This window comes from Rhincodon typus, chromosome 19 (genome assembly GCF_021869965.1).
Source record: "Rhincodon typus isolate 14 chromosome 19, sRhiTyp1.1, whole genome shotgun sequence".
Lineage (NCBI taxonomy): Eukaryota > Metazoa > Chordata > Chondrichthyes > Orectolobiformes > Rhincodontidae > Rhincodon > Rhincodon typus.
The window spans coordinates 6186207-6203513 of NC_063350.1; the positions used below are offsets into that span (position 1 = coordinate 6186207).

General features: G+C 45.9%; 1 protein-coding gene across 1 annotated transcript in view; it reads right to left on the reverse strand.

The window, feature by feature from the left end:
• LOC109921575 (zinc finger protein 341-like) overlaps positions 1-17307 on the reverse strand; it is a 29014-nt gene that overhangs the window by 2689 nt on the left and 9018 nt on the right. The window contains exons 6-10 of the mRNA XM_048608521.1: positions 16302-16510; positions 14048-14144; positions 12119-12251; positions 7072-7183; positions 2319-2389 (exon numbers count right to left, since the gene is read on the reverse strand). Coding sequence (XP_048464478.1) covers positions 2319-2389; positions 7072-7183; positions 12119-12251; positions 14048-14144; positions 16302-16510 — 622 coding nt within the window. The remainder of the gene's footprint in view (positions 1-2318; positions 2390-7071; positions 7184-12118; positions 12252-14047; positions 14145-16301; positions 16511-17307) is intronic.

Genomic DNA, 17307 nt, shown 5'->3' on the forward strand with positions numbered 1-17307 from the left:
CCTTGACTTATGTAAAAATTCATCTGGTTTCTTTACAGAAAGAAACTCCAACAAGTCCAGGCCCAATCTACTCAACATCTCCTAAAATGGTCGCTCCATACAAGGCTGATTCTAGGTATGAAGGGACTGTCTTGAGGAGAGGTTGAGTAGATTGGACCTGTACTCATTGGAGTTTAGAAGACTCACAGGAGACCTTATTGACACATACAGATTCTTAGGGAATTTGACAGAGTAGATGTGGACAGGGTTGTTTCCCCTTGTGGGAGAATGTAGGACCTGAGGGCATCATCTCAGAATAAGGGGTTGCCCATTTAAGACAGAGTTGAGGAGGAATTTCTTCTGTCAGAGGATAGTGAGTCTGTGGAATTCTTTACAACAGAGGACTGTGGAGGCTGGGCCATTAAGTTTATTCAGGGCTGAGATAAACAAATTTTTAATTAGTAAGGGGAATCAAAGGTTACGGCGAAATGGCAGGCAAGTAGAGTTGAGAATGATCAGATCAGCCATATGGGGTAAATGGCCTACTTCTGTTATCAAGTCATTGAGATGTGCAGCATGGAAACAGACCCTTCAGTCCGACTTGCCCATGCCAACCAGATATCCTAAATTACTCTCGTCCCATTGGCAGCATTTGGGCCATATCCCTCTAAACCCTTCCTATTCATATACCCATCTAGATACCTTTTAAATATTGTAATTGTACCAGCCTCCTCCACTTCCTCTGGCAGCTCATTCCTTACATCCACCATCCTCTGTGTGAAAAAGTTGCCTCTTAGGTCCCTTTTAAATCTTTCCCCTCTCACCTTAAACATATGCTCTCTAGTTTTGGACTCCCTTACTGTGGGGAAAAGACCTTGACTATTTACCCTGTCCATGCCCCTCATGATTTCATAAACCTCTATAAGGTCACCCCTCAGCCTCTGACACTCCAGGGAAAATAGCCCCAGCCTATTCAACCTCCCCCCCCCATAGCACAAACCCTCCAACCCTGGCAACATCCTTGTAAATCTTTTCTGAACCCTTTCAAGTTTAACAACATCTTTCCTATCACAGGGAGAACAGAATTGAACACAATATTCCAAGAGTCTTATGGTCTTAAATCTGCCCTCCTTACCTGATCTGGCCAACACTGGACTCCAGACCACAGACTGACTCATAACCGCACTCTGAGATGGCCCAGCAAGGCACAGGACAATTAGGGACGGCCTCGCCAGTGACACCCCACATCCCATGAAAGAACTGAAAAAAACCCAGTCTGTTGACAAGGAGAGTATCACAGTCATATCCAGAGTTGTCATGATGTGGAGGTGCCGGTGTGGGACTGGGGTGGACAAGGTCAGGAATCACACGACACCAAGTTATAGTCTGACAGGTTTATTTGAAATCACAAGCTTTCGGAGCCTCAGTCCTTCTTCAGGTGTAGAAGGAGCTGTGCTATGAAAGCTTGTGTTTTCAAATAAACCTGTCAGACTGTAACCTGGTGTTGCGTGATTTCTGACCACATCCAGAGTTAAAGGACAGTTATCTCCCGCTAGAATCTTAGTCAATTTTCCCTCACCTACACTCCAACTGCAGTGGGATTAGAATCCCCGCTTTATTTACTGAGACAATCAGGGTAGGGATGGGGGAGAAAACACTGTGACCGCGACCCCACAGCAAGAACCTGCAGCAAAAGGACGGTAACACGAAGGAAACGAGGACTGCGGGAGTTATGGGCTGGAGATGAAAATACTGAAATCCATCATTGGTGATCTATTTAGATCAGAATACATGACCCTGTTGATCCCCAAGAAGCTGTGACCAGGGTCACGGAACGGCAGGATCAGGGTCACATGGTCATTTTTCTCCATGTCACTCAATTCCTTCAATTGTTGGAGGGAGGAGTCAGAGAGGGCGGCACGGTGGCTCAGTAATTAGCACTGCAGCCTCACAGCACCAGGGTCCTGGGTTCAATTCCACCCTCAGGTGACCGTCTGTGTGGAGTTTGCACATTCTCCCCGTGTCTGCGTGGGTTTCCTCCGGGTGCTCCGGTTTCCTCCCACAGTCCGAAGACGTGCAGGCTAGGTGGATTGGCTGTGCTGAATTGCCTGTAGCGTTCAGGGATGAGTGGATTAGATGGCTAAATAGGGGGATGGGTCTGGGTGGGACGCTATGAGGGTCGGTGTGGACTTGTTGGACCGAAGGGCCTGTTTCCACACTGTAGGGAATCTATGAAGAAAGAACATGTGACAGTCACACACTCACAGAGACAGAAATAAGTTTTTTTTAAAGAAAGGGTTTAAATGATGAAACTTGAAGAATATAGTCACCTCACCTACCTGAGTGGGCGATTATATGAGCCTTCAGTTTGTCAGGTCTGTTGAATTCTTTTGTACAACCAGAGTGTACCCTGTGAATTATGCAAAACAGAGAGTGTACCCAGTCATTCATTCACAGATTCCAGTACCACACCTAGAATCAACTATTGGCCAATACTGACCAATCCCGAGGGACAAATCAGCTATTGGCCAATACTGACCAATCCCAAGGGACAGATCAGCTATTGGCCAATACTGACCAATCCCGAGGGACAAATCAGCTATTGGTCAATACCTGTGAAGAAAAATCAGAGTTAACGTTTCGGGTCCCGTGACCCTTTCTCAGAAGTACCAGATGCTGACAGACATGCTGAGCTTTTCCAGTAATTTCTGTTTTTGTTGCTGATTTACAGCATCCACTGTTCTTTTGGTTTTTAAGCTATTGGCCAAGACTGACCAATCCCTAGGGTCAAAACAGCTATTGGTCAATACTAACCAATCCCTAGGAACAGAGCAGCTATTGGTCAATACTAACCAATCCCTAGGAACAGAGCAGCTATTGGCCAATACTAACCAATCCCTAGGGAATAGGAGGCAATTGTCTGGTCCAATGAGATGAAATGATGCTGACAAATTATTGCGATTGAACAGCTATTGGTCTATGTTGACAAGTCCCCAAAGGTGTTTCACATCTGTCAAATTACAGCACAAATATGGGAAAGATGCTGTGTATGATTCACAGGCAGTTAATTTAATGATTTACTCTTTAATTCTTCAGAAGGCAGTTTCCTCTTTTCCTACAGTGATTCCCTTCTGCCTGATCCTCACCAGAGGAACTCAGAGGGACAGTCTGATTGACTGAGCAGCAACCAGCATTCCCAACCAAGTGGGTAGGAAACATGGCCAACCCTGGACCTTACAGCCAATCCCAGAGCAACAATCAGAAGGTTAATGAGAAGCAGAGACAGGCCATGGGCTGGAGGGAAGGGGCAGAAACAGGGATCAGAGATATTACACCATCAGCAATGGACAAATCTAATGATCTTCAACGAATCCACAGAAACCTCCTTGAGGTGCTGAACATGTTCAAATGCCCAAAGGTCACTTTGACCTGTCCATCCCCGTCCCTTATAACAGCGATCCCTTCAGCATCATACTATCTACACAGTTTACCCCAGCTGAAACCAGGCGGTCTCTTTGAGGTGGTGAAAAAACAGATAAACATCTGGGATCATTAATCCCCAAAGCCCCTTTGTGCAAACCTGGCCATGTTCAATGTGGTCCAGTATCTAAGATGGACAGAGTGATCTCCACATCAGACAGCAACAAGCCCAAGCCCCTGGCTGAATGAATTCAGCAAATCAATGGCCACACACAGGCCATATTAAGACTAAATACTGCAGATGATGAAAAGCTGAAATAAAAGGAGAAATTGCTGGAGAAACTCCGGAAGTCGGGCAGCATCTGAGGACAAACGGAGTTAACGTTTGCAGTCCAGTCTGACTCTTCTTCAGATCGTTCTCTCTCCACTGATGCTGCCTGACCTGCTGAGTTTCTCGAGCACGTTCTGACAGGTTCATTGACTCTTCGGGAAAAGACCCACCCAGCTGAACACAAAACCCAGCTGAACACAAAACCCAGCTGAACACAAAACCCAGCTGAACACAAAACCCAGCTGAACACAAAACCCAGCTGCAGATTTTCCAGAGCTTACAGGCACCAAATTAAGTCAGAGAGGAGGAGGAATGTCTTCTCTCAGAGAGCTGAGACGTTTTTCAAACTCCTTGCCTGAGAGAGTTATGGGGGCAGAGCCCTTGTGTATATTTAACGCTGAGATAGATTTTTGATCAGTCGGGGCATCAAGGGTTGTGGGGAAAGGGGCAGGAAATTGGAGGCAAGGAATGTCGGATCAGCCAATTGAATAGCACAGCAGGCTGAAGGGGCCTATCTTATTTAATTGAAAAGCCCTAGAATAGAATAGAACAGAATAGAATAGAATCCCTATAGAGTGGAAACAGGCCCTTCGGCCCAACAAGTCCACACTGACCCTCAGAGCATCCCACCCAGACCCATCCCCCTAATCTACACATCCCTGAACACTACGGGCAATTTAGCATGGCCAATCCCCCTAACCTGCACATTTTTGGATTGTGGGAGGAAACCGGAGCACCCGGAGGAAACCCACGCAGACACGGGGAGAATGTGCAAACTCCACACAGACAGTCGCCCGAGGGTGGAATCAAACCCGGGTCCCTGGGGCTGTGAGGCAGCAGTGCTAACCACTGAGCCACCGTGCCGCCCCTTAGTAATTCAGTAGCTCAGGAGGAGGAAAACCCGACTCCCTGACATTTACGGAACTTGAGGCAGAGTCCCAGGTGAAGAAGAACAGAAAGAGCAGGATGAAATTGGGAAGGCCATTGGAGATTACTCCATGAGCACTACCTGCTTGAGGCTGAAGACTAGGCCTTGAGGTGTACACAGTCTCCCAGATCCAAATGTGTCTCTTGCGCCATGAGAAAAGGACCCTTGGATGGTTCAAAGTGCACAGTCGGTAGGTGCACTGCTCAAAAGACACTTGATTCTCAGGATAGGCAATATGAGTAGCAGCAAGCCATTCAGCCTCTCAAGCTGACTTTGTAATTCAACTCGATCATCAGCGATACTCTACTTCAATTCCATCTTCCCACATCATCCCCAAGGTTTCTAATTCTGGAAACCTATCCTGCTCAATGATTGAGCTTCCACAGCCTCTGGGGTAGGGAGTTCCAAAGATTCACCATCTTCGGAGAAAGGAAATAGTTTGCCTTGTTTTGTGACTGTCTTCTAGTTCTAGACAACAGAGTCCGGGAACTATCCTTCTTATTTTGTAAGTTTCTATGAGATTGCCTCTCGTTCTTCCAAACTCTACAGAATACAGGCCCAATCTCAATTTCTCCTCAGAGGACAGTTCCACCATCACTGGACAGTGTGGTGAATGTTTTTTGCACTCCCTCTGCAGAAGTATATTCCCTCTTGGGTAAAGAGACCAAAACTATGCATAATATTCCAGGAGTGCTCTCACCAAGGCTCTATACAACTGCAGCAAGACATTTTTACTTCCATTCCCCTCATCCTCCCTCCATAAAGACCAACCGTCTTCCCAATCCTTGCTGCATCTGCAACTCAGCTTTCAGTGACCTTATGAGCAAGATGCTTTTGCAAATCAACGTTTCCCAATCTCTCGTCACTTAAGAAATGATCTTCATTTGTTTCCTTTACCAAATTAGTAACTTCGCATGTTTTCATGTTATACGCCAATTGCTTTGTTCTTGCCCACTCACTCAGTGTGTCTAAATCCCCTTGAGTCACAGTCCTCATTCCCACCTAAATAAAAACCGAACGAACTGTGGATGCTGTAAATCAGGAACAAAAACAAAGTTGCTGGAAAAGGGTCTCCTTCTGAGGAAGGGTCACCAGATCCGAAACGTTAACTCTGTTTTATCCTTCACAAATGCTGCCAGACCTGCTGAGCTTTTCCAGCTTCTGTTTTTGTTCCTCATTCCCATCTAGTCTTGTGTAATTTGCAAACTTGGAAATTACATTTGGCCCCCACATTCAAATCACTGATATTTATTGTGAACAGTTGGGGCCCAAATACTGGCCCTCGAGGTACCTCACTAGTCACAGTCTGCGAACCCAAGAATGATCCATTCCTACTCTCTGTTTTCTGCCCGTTAACCTCTCCTCAATCCATGCCATTGTAGCGACCAGAATCACCACATTTTGTTTATTACTCTTACTGAAAGACTGTGTAAATGGGTGCCACAGGGAACATTTATTACCCACCCATACATAGAATGTGAAACACTTCTCAAACAAATGTGGTATGAGAGACACAGGGGTTGAGACGAAGGGGTCTTTTACATGTTTGTTATAACTTGTACCCTCTACCTGACCTGGGCTGATTGTTCTTTTTAAATCTGAAATTTATAAATCATCATTCTTCAAAAAGTGTCAGGACAGTAATCTTCAGTAAGAAATCTTTGAAGCTCCACTACTTTATTCCAGGACTAACATCCCAAAGAGGATGGGGGTTGAATTTGAGAGCTTGAGTTTAGTTCCTTAAAGCAGCACACGAGTGATGGTGGAAGTGTTTGTGGAGCTGACAGATTGTCATGAAAGCCTGGCTGGGATAACGAGCCAAGGCTGGTACATGGAGTTAGACCGGATATTAGCCACGTTCTCAGTGAATGGCAGGACATACCTGAGGGGTTGAATGGCAGGACATACCTGAGGGGTTGAATGGCCTCACACTATTCCGGAGATGCTGGGCCATATTGAGGGGCCTCTATGTTGGTTTGAGATAGGAGGCACATGGAGGGTGAACATGGATAAAACCCTAAAAGGCATCGATGAACCAGCCAGGCTTTCATGACAATCTGTCAGCTCCACAAACACTTTCACCATCACTTGTTTGCTGCTTCACACAACTAAATTCAAGCTCTCAAATTCGACTCCCATTCTCTTTGGGATGTTAGTCCTGGAATAAAGTAGTGGAGCTTCAAAGATTTCTTACCAAAGACTACAGTCCTGACACTTTCATCCTCAGAGGTACTGGATAGTTCACAGCTTGGAGAAGGGGGGAAATGACCCGTTCGGTCACCTCCCCCAGTTACAGAGAGGCATGCTGTGCTCTACCAGAGAGAGAAGTGACCTTTCAAAGAGCTAGCACACACACCTCAGCCCAAATGGCCTCCCTAGCTACTCCGAGCTTCAGAGATGAAAGGAAACCTACCTGAAAGGGCACTTGAATTTCTTGACAGGGTCATGGGTTAGCATGTGCCTCTTTACTTTATCCTTGCGATTAAACGCTGCTGAACATAATGTGCACTTAAACGGTTTCTCACCTGCCCAAAGACAACAAAAGAAAAGGAATAAAATGGAGCTGCCCATTTCAAATCCATTGACTGAATTAGGCAGACATTCAGAGATTTACAAAGGCTTTACTGTAAAGCTATAGTTTACTACAAACATTAGTTTCCACCTTTCCCTGTCCTGAAGCCAACTCGTTACTGAGGATGAACTCAATTCCTGTGTTTAAATCAAAACGTGTAATGATACACCTCTGGAGCAGGAGGGACTTGAACCTGGATGTACTTGCCCTGAGGTAGGGACACTACCACCACACCAAAAGAATCCGAAAGGTAACACAGGCCGGACATAGTTTCTAATCGACCTGTTAAGACATGTCTTTACACATTTCTGGAGCAGGTGGCTCTTGACCATGGGCCTCCTGGCTCAGAGGTAGGGTCACTACCAATGCACCACAAGACCTCCTGGCCAAACGTCTTCCCCATTTTAATCAATGCATTCAGTGATGTTATTACACACCCTGACAGCAGGTAGGAGTTGAACCAAAGGTTGCTCAGCTCAGAGGTGTGGATACTTCCTCTGTATCACAAGAATTCGTGTCTGGAATTCGCTAACTGTGCTGGTGGTGGGGTCACCTTAAGTGCTGTAAGGTGCACAAAGATAGGATTAGAAAGGGCACAGAGTCATACAGCATGGGATCAGACCCTTAGGTCCAACTAGACTATACCGACCATGTTCCCAAACGAAATTGGTCCCACTTATCTGTGTTTGGCCTATATTACTCCAAACCTTTCCTATTCATGAACTTTTCCAAATGTCTATTAAACATTGTAACTGTACCTACATCCACCACATCCCTGGCAGTTCATTCTACACACAACCCCCTCTCAAATTGTGCCTCATGTCTTTTTTAAAACTTTCTCCTCTCACCTTAAAAACCCCTAGTTTTGGAACTCCCCCCTGGGGAAAAGACCTTAGGAATGCACCTTATCTATGCCCCTCGTGGTTTTATAAACCACTATAAGGTCATCCCTCAAATTCCTACGCTCCAGTGTGGAAAGTCCCAGCCTATTTTTTATAACTTACACCCACCAGTCCTTGTGACATCCTTTTTTTCTGAATCCCCTCCAATTTAATAATATCCTTCTTATAGCAGGGTGACCATCTGGATATCTTTAGGTCAGCATGGACAAAATGGGCCATATAGCGTTCTTCTGTGCTGTATCATTTCTATGGTTCTCCAACACAGAGCAGAGACAGTTTTTAATTGACCTGTTGAGAGATGTCCTTCCACACTTTGGGATCAGGCAGGACTTTACAGAACACAAAGTTCAGTGAGTATCACCAGCTCTCAAACGCTGGAGCCGTTTCACTCGAACATTAAAAGGGACCTGCATTTCTAACTCCGACAATACTGACTGCAAAGGAACAGCAACAATCCCTGGAGCAATTCTCCACTAGTCGTGCTTAGTGCAGCTCCAGTGACAGACAATGAAGCACCCACCAAACCCCTTCAACCCTGGCTCCTTCTCTACCGATGGACAGTGGTAACAGAGTGTACCAGCTGCACTGAACCCATTCCCCAAAATTGCCACTTTCCAACCTGTGACCACGACCATCTAGAAGGACAAGGGCAGCAGATACATGGGAACACCGGCCCTTGCAAGTTCCCCTCCAAGCCACTCACCATCCTGACTCATACATTGCCATTCCTTCACTGTCGCTGGGTCAAAATGTTGGAATTCCCTCCCTAAGGGCATTGAGAGTCTATCTACAGCACATGGACTGTAGTGTTTCAAGAGGGCAGCTCACTACCACCTTCTCAGGGGCAATTATGGATGGGCAAAAATGTACTGGCTCAGGAGTGTCACTCACATCCCCTAAATGAGTAAAACAAACTATGTAGCAACATGGGCCTTATGCCCAACATCGGGAAACATTCCAAAGCCAAGCCATCCCATTCCTTCAAACGATGGCCATGAGTTTGTGGCAATAACAGCTGTTGAAATTCCCTTCCAAGACACTCACCATCCTGACTTGCAAAGATATCACCGTTCTTTCAGTGTTGCTGGGTTAAAACATTGGAATTCCTTCCCTAACAGCATCGAGGGTGTACCTACACCTCAAGCACTGAATCGATATAAGAAGGCAGCTCACTGCTTGCTACCTTCTCAAGGGCAATAAGCGTGGGCAATAAATTCTGGCCTAGCCAGCGACACCCACATCTGGGGAATGAGGTAAAAAACAAATGAATTTTGTACAGAGTGTGAAAAGTTATTCAGTTAATGACTAACTCTGTCTCAGGTTCTGCCCAACGATGAAGGTTGCTCACTTATTTGGTTTGTTGCTGGTGTCCTCGCATTGACCATTCACTCAAATTTCTTAACATTCATCAGATAACCAGTAGTAAATGGAGCAAAAACTGCTGGGTGTCAATTTAACTCTTCAACCACTTTGCTTGATCCGGACTGGTTAGATCCTGGAAATAACATCTCCGCAATTCAGTCTGGCAGTACAGGAGCTACCATTCACCTCTGCTGGCTAATCTCAACCCACCCCCACCATAACCCTAAAAACCTGCCCCCTTCTCGATGGCGATTAGGGATTTGCAATAAAAACTGCCTTAACCAATGACAAACACACCCCAAGGCCGAACAACTAAAAAAAACGTGCATTCAATTTTGTTTTGAAGGTTAATGTTGAATCTGCTTACACTGCCTTTTGAGACAAAATATTCCAACCACATCATTATAACTTGCCCCTGGTTTGTTTCCCAATGCCTGTACATCTCTTACCTCTCATCACCCGCTCCCCTGTCAGGGGAAACCATGATAGCTCTGTTTAAGATGGTAGTTGGTCATCCAGTCAATAGGTCAGTTAGCTCAGTTGGCTGGATGGTGATGCAGAGTGATGCTGACAGCGTGGGTTCAAATCCTGCACAGGCTGAGGTTACCATGAAGGACTCTCCTTCTCAACCTCTCCCCTCAGCCTGAGGCGTGGTGACCCTCACGTTAAACCACCTACAGTCATCTCTCTCTCTCTAATGAGGCTTCTAGGACTATGGTGGCTTCACCTTTACATCAACGAAGTCTTCAATAAGTCTAATCTCGGTTCACAAGAGAGCTTTGTTAATTCGGGACACATTTCCCCAACAATGGCGACAGCATGTTAAGTTTCTGTATCACCTGCTCCCTTTGTGATGGACTATCATTTAGCTCATCCAGGCATAAAGACACAAATGGCTGATAACTGCTGTAATAGTCCGGGGAAACACCAAATCAATCTTAGACTTAGCATCAATACAAGTTCATCAACAACAATGTGCATTTGTGTAGTACCATTACAGTAGAAGAATATCCCAAGATACTTGGTCAAATGAAACACAAAAGATGATAATGGGGATAGGTGACCATAAACTTGGCCATAGATGTGGGTTTGGCCAAGCCACTCACCATCCTGATTTGGAGATACATTGCTGTTCCTTCAGTGTCAAAATCCTGGAACTCCCTCCCTAACAGCACTGACAGGGTCCCTGCACTCTAAAGACAGCCGCAGTTCAAGAAAGCATCCCCGCCGCACCTTCTCGAGGAACAATAAATGGGATGGACAATAAATCAATCCTTGCTGTTTACATCTATAACTATTGCAGGAAGGCAGGAGAAGCACAGACCAGAAGTGACCTTTGAAATTGTGTTGTGAAAGCCTCAGCTCAGACTTGAGTCCTGTCATAACATACGAGGAATGTTTGAGGACTCTGGGTCTATACTCGATGGAGTTTAGAAGGATGAGGGGGGATCTAACTGAAACTTACAGAATACTGAATGACCTGGACAGAGTGGATGTTGGGGAGATGTTACCATTGGTGGGAGAGTCTAGGACCCGAGGGCACAGCCTTAGAGCAAAGGGAAGATCTTTCAGAACGGAGATAAGGAGAAACTTCTTCAGCCAGAGAGTGGTGAATCTATGGAATTCACTGCCACAGAAGGCTGTGGAGGCCAGGTCATTGAGTACATTTAAGACGGAGATAGATAGGTTCTTGGTTATCAAGGGGATCAAGGGTTACGGGGAGAAAAGTAGGAGAATGCGGTTGAGAAACTTATCAGCCATGATTGAATGGCAGAGCGGACTCGATGGGCTGAATGGCCTAACTTCTTCTCCTATGTCTTATGGGCTTATAATCCCCCTAGGGATTGCATTCCTGAATAAAAGATGCACGGTAATATAAAAATAATCTAACAACTCCAAGCAAGCATAAAATTCAGTGTGGTGAAATGTGAATAAAAATTAATTGCATTACCTTTGGGTGTTTATAAATATTCATCTTCATAATATGCACAGTAAACAGCTCCCTCTATTGCTTCTCTCTAGGGCCTTGCAATTACAATATGTGGATTTCCATCCCAAAGGTATTGTCATTGTTTTTTAAACACAAAAATAGATTGTGTTATCCCCACTCTATGTAGCTAGGATTTACTTCAGCCACTGAACTCCAGAACAATGTCAACATTGTCACTTTGTTTTTCACTTTCAGTCTCAAAATTCTCCAGCTGCAATTTTCTTGTCACTGCACAAAGACAAATTTAGTTTGTCATTCTATCAAAGGACACGTCCAAAGCATTTCCCATGTGGACACAAAAACATCCAAATGGGCACAGCAAGCTCCCAAAAACAGCATAACCAATCAGGACACGAGAGAGACTCAAAAAAAAACAGAAATTGCTGGGAAAACTCAGCAGGTCCGGCAGCATCTGTGCAGAGAAAGCAGTGTTAACGTCTTGGGTTGGGTGATGGGTTAACCCAAGGGGCACCATGCCTCGGAGAAGGGGAAGAAATTGAGAAGGAGAGATCTTTGTGGTGACCGAACCCTCGCTGTTGGTGTCACGCTCCTTTGCAGACCAGCTGTCCAGCCAACTGAGCTAACTGAGCCCCACTTCTCCAAACTAATGCCAAGGGGAATCTTTGAGACCTACCGGAATGAATGAGGAGGTGTAGCTTGAGATAGTGCTCGGTTTTGAAGGACTTTTTACATATTTGACATTTGAACACTCCTCCACCGCCGTGCACTGGGATGTGCCTCCGCAGGTACCTCTCACTTGGAAAGACCTGTCCATAGGTTGAAGAACACACAACAGATTGAAAAAGCTTTCTCTTAAAATTCACTCACAGGATGTCGGTGCCGTTGGCTGGGCCAGCATCTAATGTCCATCCTGAATTGCCCAGCGGGTAGTTGAGTCAGCCACATTGCTGCGGGTCAGGAGTCACATGCACCAAATAGTCATAGAATCTGTACAGTGCAGATACAAGCTATTTGGCCCATCAATCCTGCACTGACTCTCCAAAGAGCCCTATCCCTCTAATCCCATATTTACTATAGTTAACCCATCTAGTCTGCACACTACAGGCAATTTGGCATGGCCAATCCATCTAACATGCACATCCACAATTCAGGGAAGGCAATGTCCTAGTGGCATTATATGTAGGCCAAACCAGGCCTTATCTTTGCCTTAATGACAACAGTGAACCAGATGGTTTCTTCTAACAATAGATGCCGGTTTCATGGTCATTCTTAGACTCGTAATTCCAGATTTTGAATTGAACCCAAATTCTATCACCTGACATGGTGGGATTCAAACCCAGGTCCCCAGATGAATGGTCTAGCGATAATCCCACTTGGCCATCGCCTCCCCTGAAGTGTTAACAGCCCCCATTAAACCTCTCCCTTCCCCGTCTCTGATCCTCATTCAACTTGAACACGACATTAAAGACAGAGTTATTCAGGAAGTCTGATGGTAGTGGAAGAACACAAATTCCTAACTTTACAGCCAACTTGGAATAAGGGTGACAACCGGCAGGAATTTTCCACTCAAAGGGTAGCAGAAACTTGGAACACACGCCCACTCCTACCCCAGAACAGCAATCGAGGCTGGGGGTCAATTGAAAAATTTTCAGAATGGAGCTCAACTGATTCTTCTTGGGTAAAGCTGGTAAGGGGTTACAGAACTGAAGCAGTTGAATGGAGTTAAGGTACAGGTCAGTTGTGATTTAACTGATGCACAGGTTTGAGGGGCTGAACGGTTTCGACAGGAACTGTAACATTCCCCAAATTGGTTATTCCAAATTGGCTCTGAAATACTTTGTCTCTCCCAGGGACACTGCAGGACAGGGTTGGGGGAAAAAACGATGGGGTAGGACAGGGATGAAGTGCCCAGTCAGAATGGCCCAACTACTCTGGTAATGCTCACGCTACTTTCTCCTGTATCCACAACTGTTTCTGTCTAGGGCTGGAAAGATACCAGACAATGTCCCATCAACAGTTGTGAAGAAAAAGGGTTTGAAGTCCCTTCACTAAGGTTTCACAATCTCATTAAGGGGCCAGTTGCTTTTATAGACAATAGCTACTCAATATACAGGCATTAGAGGCAGTCCAGAAAAGGTCCACTAGGATGATCCCAGTGACGAAGGGACTGTCTTCTGAGGTGAGGCTGAGTAGGATGGGTCTGTACTTAAGGGAATTAGACAAATGAGAGGTGACCTTATTGAAGCATACAAGATTGTTAGGGGATGTGACAGGATAGACGTGGAAAGGTAGACTCTCCCACAAGGGGAGACAATGACCAGAGGAAATAATCTTAGAATAAGGGGTTGCAAATTTAAGATAGAAAAGTGGAGGCATTTCTTCTCTCAGAAGGTAGTGAAGCTGTGGAGTTCTTTACCTTAAAGGGCTGTCAAAGCTGAGCCATTCAGTATATTCAAGGCTGAGATGGACAGATTTTCAATCAGGAAGGGAATCGAGGGGTATCAGGAAAAGGTAGGAAAGTAGGAGCTGTGGATGATCAGATCAACCACAAATGATCTACTTCTGTTCCTATGTCTTATGGTCTTACAGTCTCTGTGCTCACCTTCTGACAATGTGGACACGGGTAATTGTGAGAGGTTGTCTGGAGGTGATGTTCAAGGGCTTCAGGAGTGGAATATTTACTCAAACACCTCGAACACCTGGAAACAAAAGAAGAAAGAGGAATTAGGCCTTTCCCAATTGAGAATGAGGGCTGCTTTGGAAAAATGCAAAGATGCTCAAGTTCATCATCCAAGTTGACCCTCCAACAGCAGTCATAGGGGTGTGTATAGATTTAAGGCAAGGGGCAGGAGGGTTAGAGGGGATGTGAGGAAACATTTTCACTCAGAGGGTGGTGAGAATCTGGAACCCACTGCCTTTAAGGGTGGGAGAGGCAGAAACCCTGATCATATTGAGAAAGTATTAAGATGTGCACTTGCAATGGTTAGGCTATAGGCCAAGTGCTGGGAAATCGGACTAGAACAGTTAGGGGATTGCTTTTGACCCGATGGGCTGAAGGGACTTTTTCTGTGCTGTAGACCTAGAATTTTTTTTATTTGTGGTCATAACAATCAATCAGTCATACAACTACACCCTGCATCAATCCTTACTTGGGTCTTGAATGAGTAAGAGCACTGCGAGAAGGTAGGAGAATGGGGTTGAGAAACATATCAAGCATGATCGAATGGCGCAACAGACTTGGTGGGCTGAATGGCCTAATTCTGCTCCTATATCTTATGGTACCCACCTAAGACTAAGAGTGATGATATAAGACACAGAGGTTTAATGAACGTGTACTGTGGAGTTTGGCAGACACATCGACAGTTTCGAGAGCTTGCAGAGGGTGGCTTGGTGCAGGAGAGGGCACACTGGGGCTGAATGGTTGCTGGGGGAGCGGTGAAGCCAGAGAGTGGTAACAGATTTCAGCTCCGAGTCTCGGAGAGTGGAAAACAGTGGGATATTTTCAGAGTTGTGGTTGGTTGGCTCGCTGAGCTCGTTCATTGTTTTGTAGACGTTTCATTACCATGCTGGGTAACATCATTAAGGCAGCCTCTGATGAAGCGCCGTTGTCTTTTCCCGCCTGTTATTTGAAATCTGGTGTCCGTTGGGCTGGATTACCTCACTTCTGGTTTTCCTTCGCAGTGGAGTGTATATGGGGTCGAGTTCGATGTGTTTGTTGGTGGCTTTCTTCGTGGAGAGCCAGGCTTCTAGGAATTCCCGTGCTCATCTCTGCTTTGCTTGTTTCAGGATCTTGGTGTTGTCCCAATCAAACTGGTGGTTCTCCTTATCCATGTGGATAGAGATGAGTGAGTATTGGTCGTGTCTTTTTGCAGCCAATTGATGTTCGTGTACCCTTGTTGTTAATTTCCTTCCTGTTTGTCTGATGAAGTGTTTGTCACCAGTCTCTGAAGGGAATCTTATATATGACATTGGTCCTGTCCATAGTGGGTAGTGGGTCTTTGGTTCGGGTGAGCGGTTGTCGTAGGGTTGATGTAGGTTTGTGTGCTATTCTGATGCCCAGTGGTCGTAGGAGTCTCGTGGTCAGTTCGGATGTGTTCCTGACGTAAGGTAGCGTGATGAGTGTGTCGTGGCGTGTAGTATCCAGGTACAAGAGACTATACGCTCCGACACACTCATCACTCTACCCTTCATCATATGGACAGGACCAATGTCATATATAAGATTCCCTTCAGAGACTGGTGACAAACACTTCATCAGACAAACGGGAAGGAAATTAACAACAAGGGTACACGAACATCAATTGGCTGCAAAAAGACACGACCAATACTCACTCATCTCTATCCACATGGATAGGGAGAACCACCAGTTTGATTGGGACAACACCAAGATCCTGAAACAAGCAAAGCAGAGATGAGCACGGGAATTCCTAGAAGCCTGGCTCTCCACGAAGAAAGCCACCAACAAACACATCGAACTCGACCCCATATACACTCCACTGCGAAGGAAAACCAGAAGTGAGGTAATCCAGCCCAACGGACACCAGATTTCAAATAACAGGTGGGAAAAGACAACGGCGCTTCATCAGAGGCTGCCCTAATGATGTTACCCAGCAGGGTAATGAAACGTCTACAAAACAATGAACCAGCTCAGCGAGCCAACCAACCACAACATCCACAACCCAAGCTACAAATCTATTCTAAAACCTTATATTTTCAGATTTTGCAGAAGGGATTCTGGGTCCCACTCGGAGGGACTAGAGAGGAACTGAACAGTCACAGCAACCCCAGGGGAAATTCACCATGGCTACATTCTTACGCCACACAAGGTGTGCCGATCGGAAGGGAAGGCTGGCTCACCTGTAAAACGTGGGGCATTTCTTGGGAGTCTGCTGGGGGTAAAGGTTGTGAGAATACTGGTGTACCCCCAGCTCATACAGTGATGGGAAGATCTTACTGCAGAGGTGACACCGGTATGTTATCTCATCGTCGTGATTCTTGATGTGTTCGACAAACTCATCGAGCTTCACAAAGGTCTGAGTGCAATTCTTCACCACACACTTGTACACCTTAGAGAGGAGAACGCATTACAGCAGCATTAGAAACAGCAGCAGTCCCTTGAGCTGACTCTACCATCACAGCCAACGTTCCACCTCAACCCTGCCTCGCCAATACCCCTTCAGTGCTCATAAATCTGTCAATTCCAACACTCTGTGACTGAGCATCCACAGGTCCCAGAGGAAACTAGCCGAAAACCCTCAGCCTTCCGAGCTCAGGAATTTTATTGCATCCCAATCTTAAAGGGCTGACCCTTTCTTCTGAACCTGTGATTCGGATCTCTAGTTTCCCCTGACAGGGAATAGAGAAGGTGTCAGTTTAATGTCTCCTTTGAAAGATGGCGCCACTGACAGAGCCACACACCCCCAGCACTGCACTGGAAATGTGCAACTACGGGCTCCAGCCTCTCCGGTTTTCCCCATGGTAACTTTCATTTTCCCAGCCAAATTCCCTGGTAAATAATTCAAAGCTGAAGCAGTTGACCATTTTCTCAGCATTTACCCTATTAACAATGATATATTTTCCAATGAGATTACCCCTCATTCCTCTTAACAGGTGTGAGTGATAGTGAGTGAGTGAGTGAGGGAGGGAGGGAGTGCCAGAGAGAGAGAGTGCGAACGCGAGACAGTGTGTAACAGAGTGTGCAGGCACGTGTGCGTGTGTATATTTGTGAGGGGGTGTGTGTGTGCACGTGCGAGTGTGAGCATTTGGGGGGTATGTGAAGGGTGCGAGAGGGGGCCGCGAGGGGGGTGGGGTATGGGGGTGTGTGTGTGTGTGTGTGTGTGTGTGGGGTGAGTGGGTGTGGGTG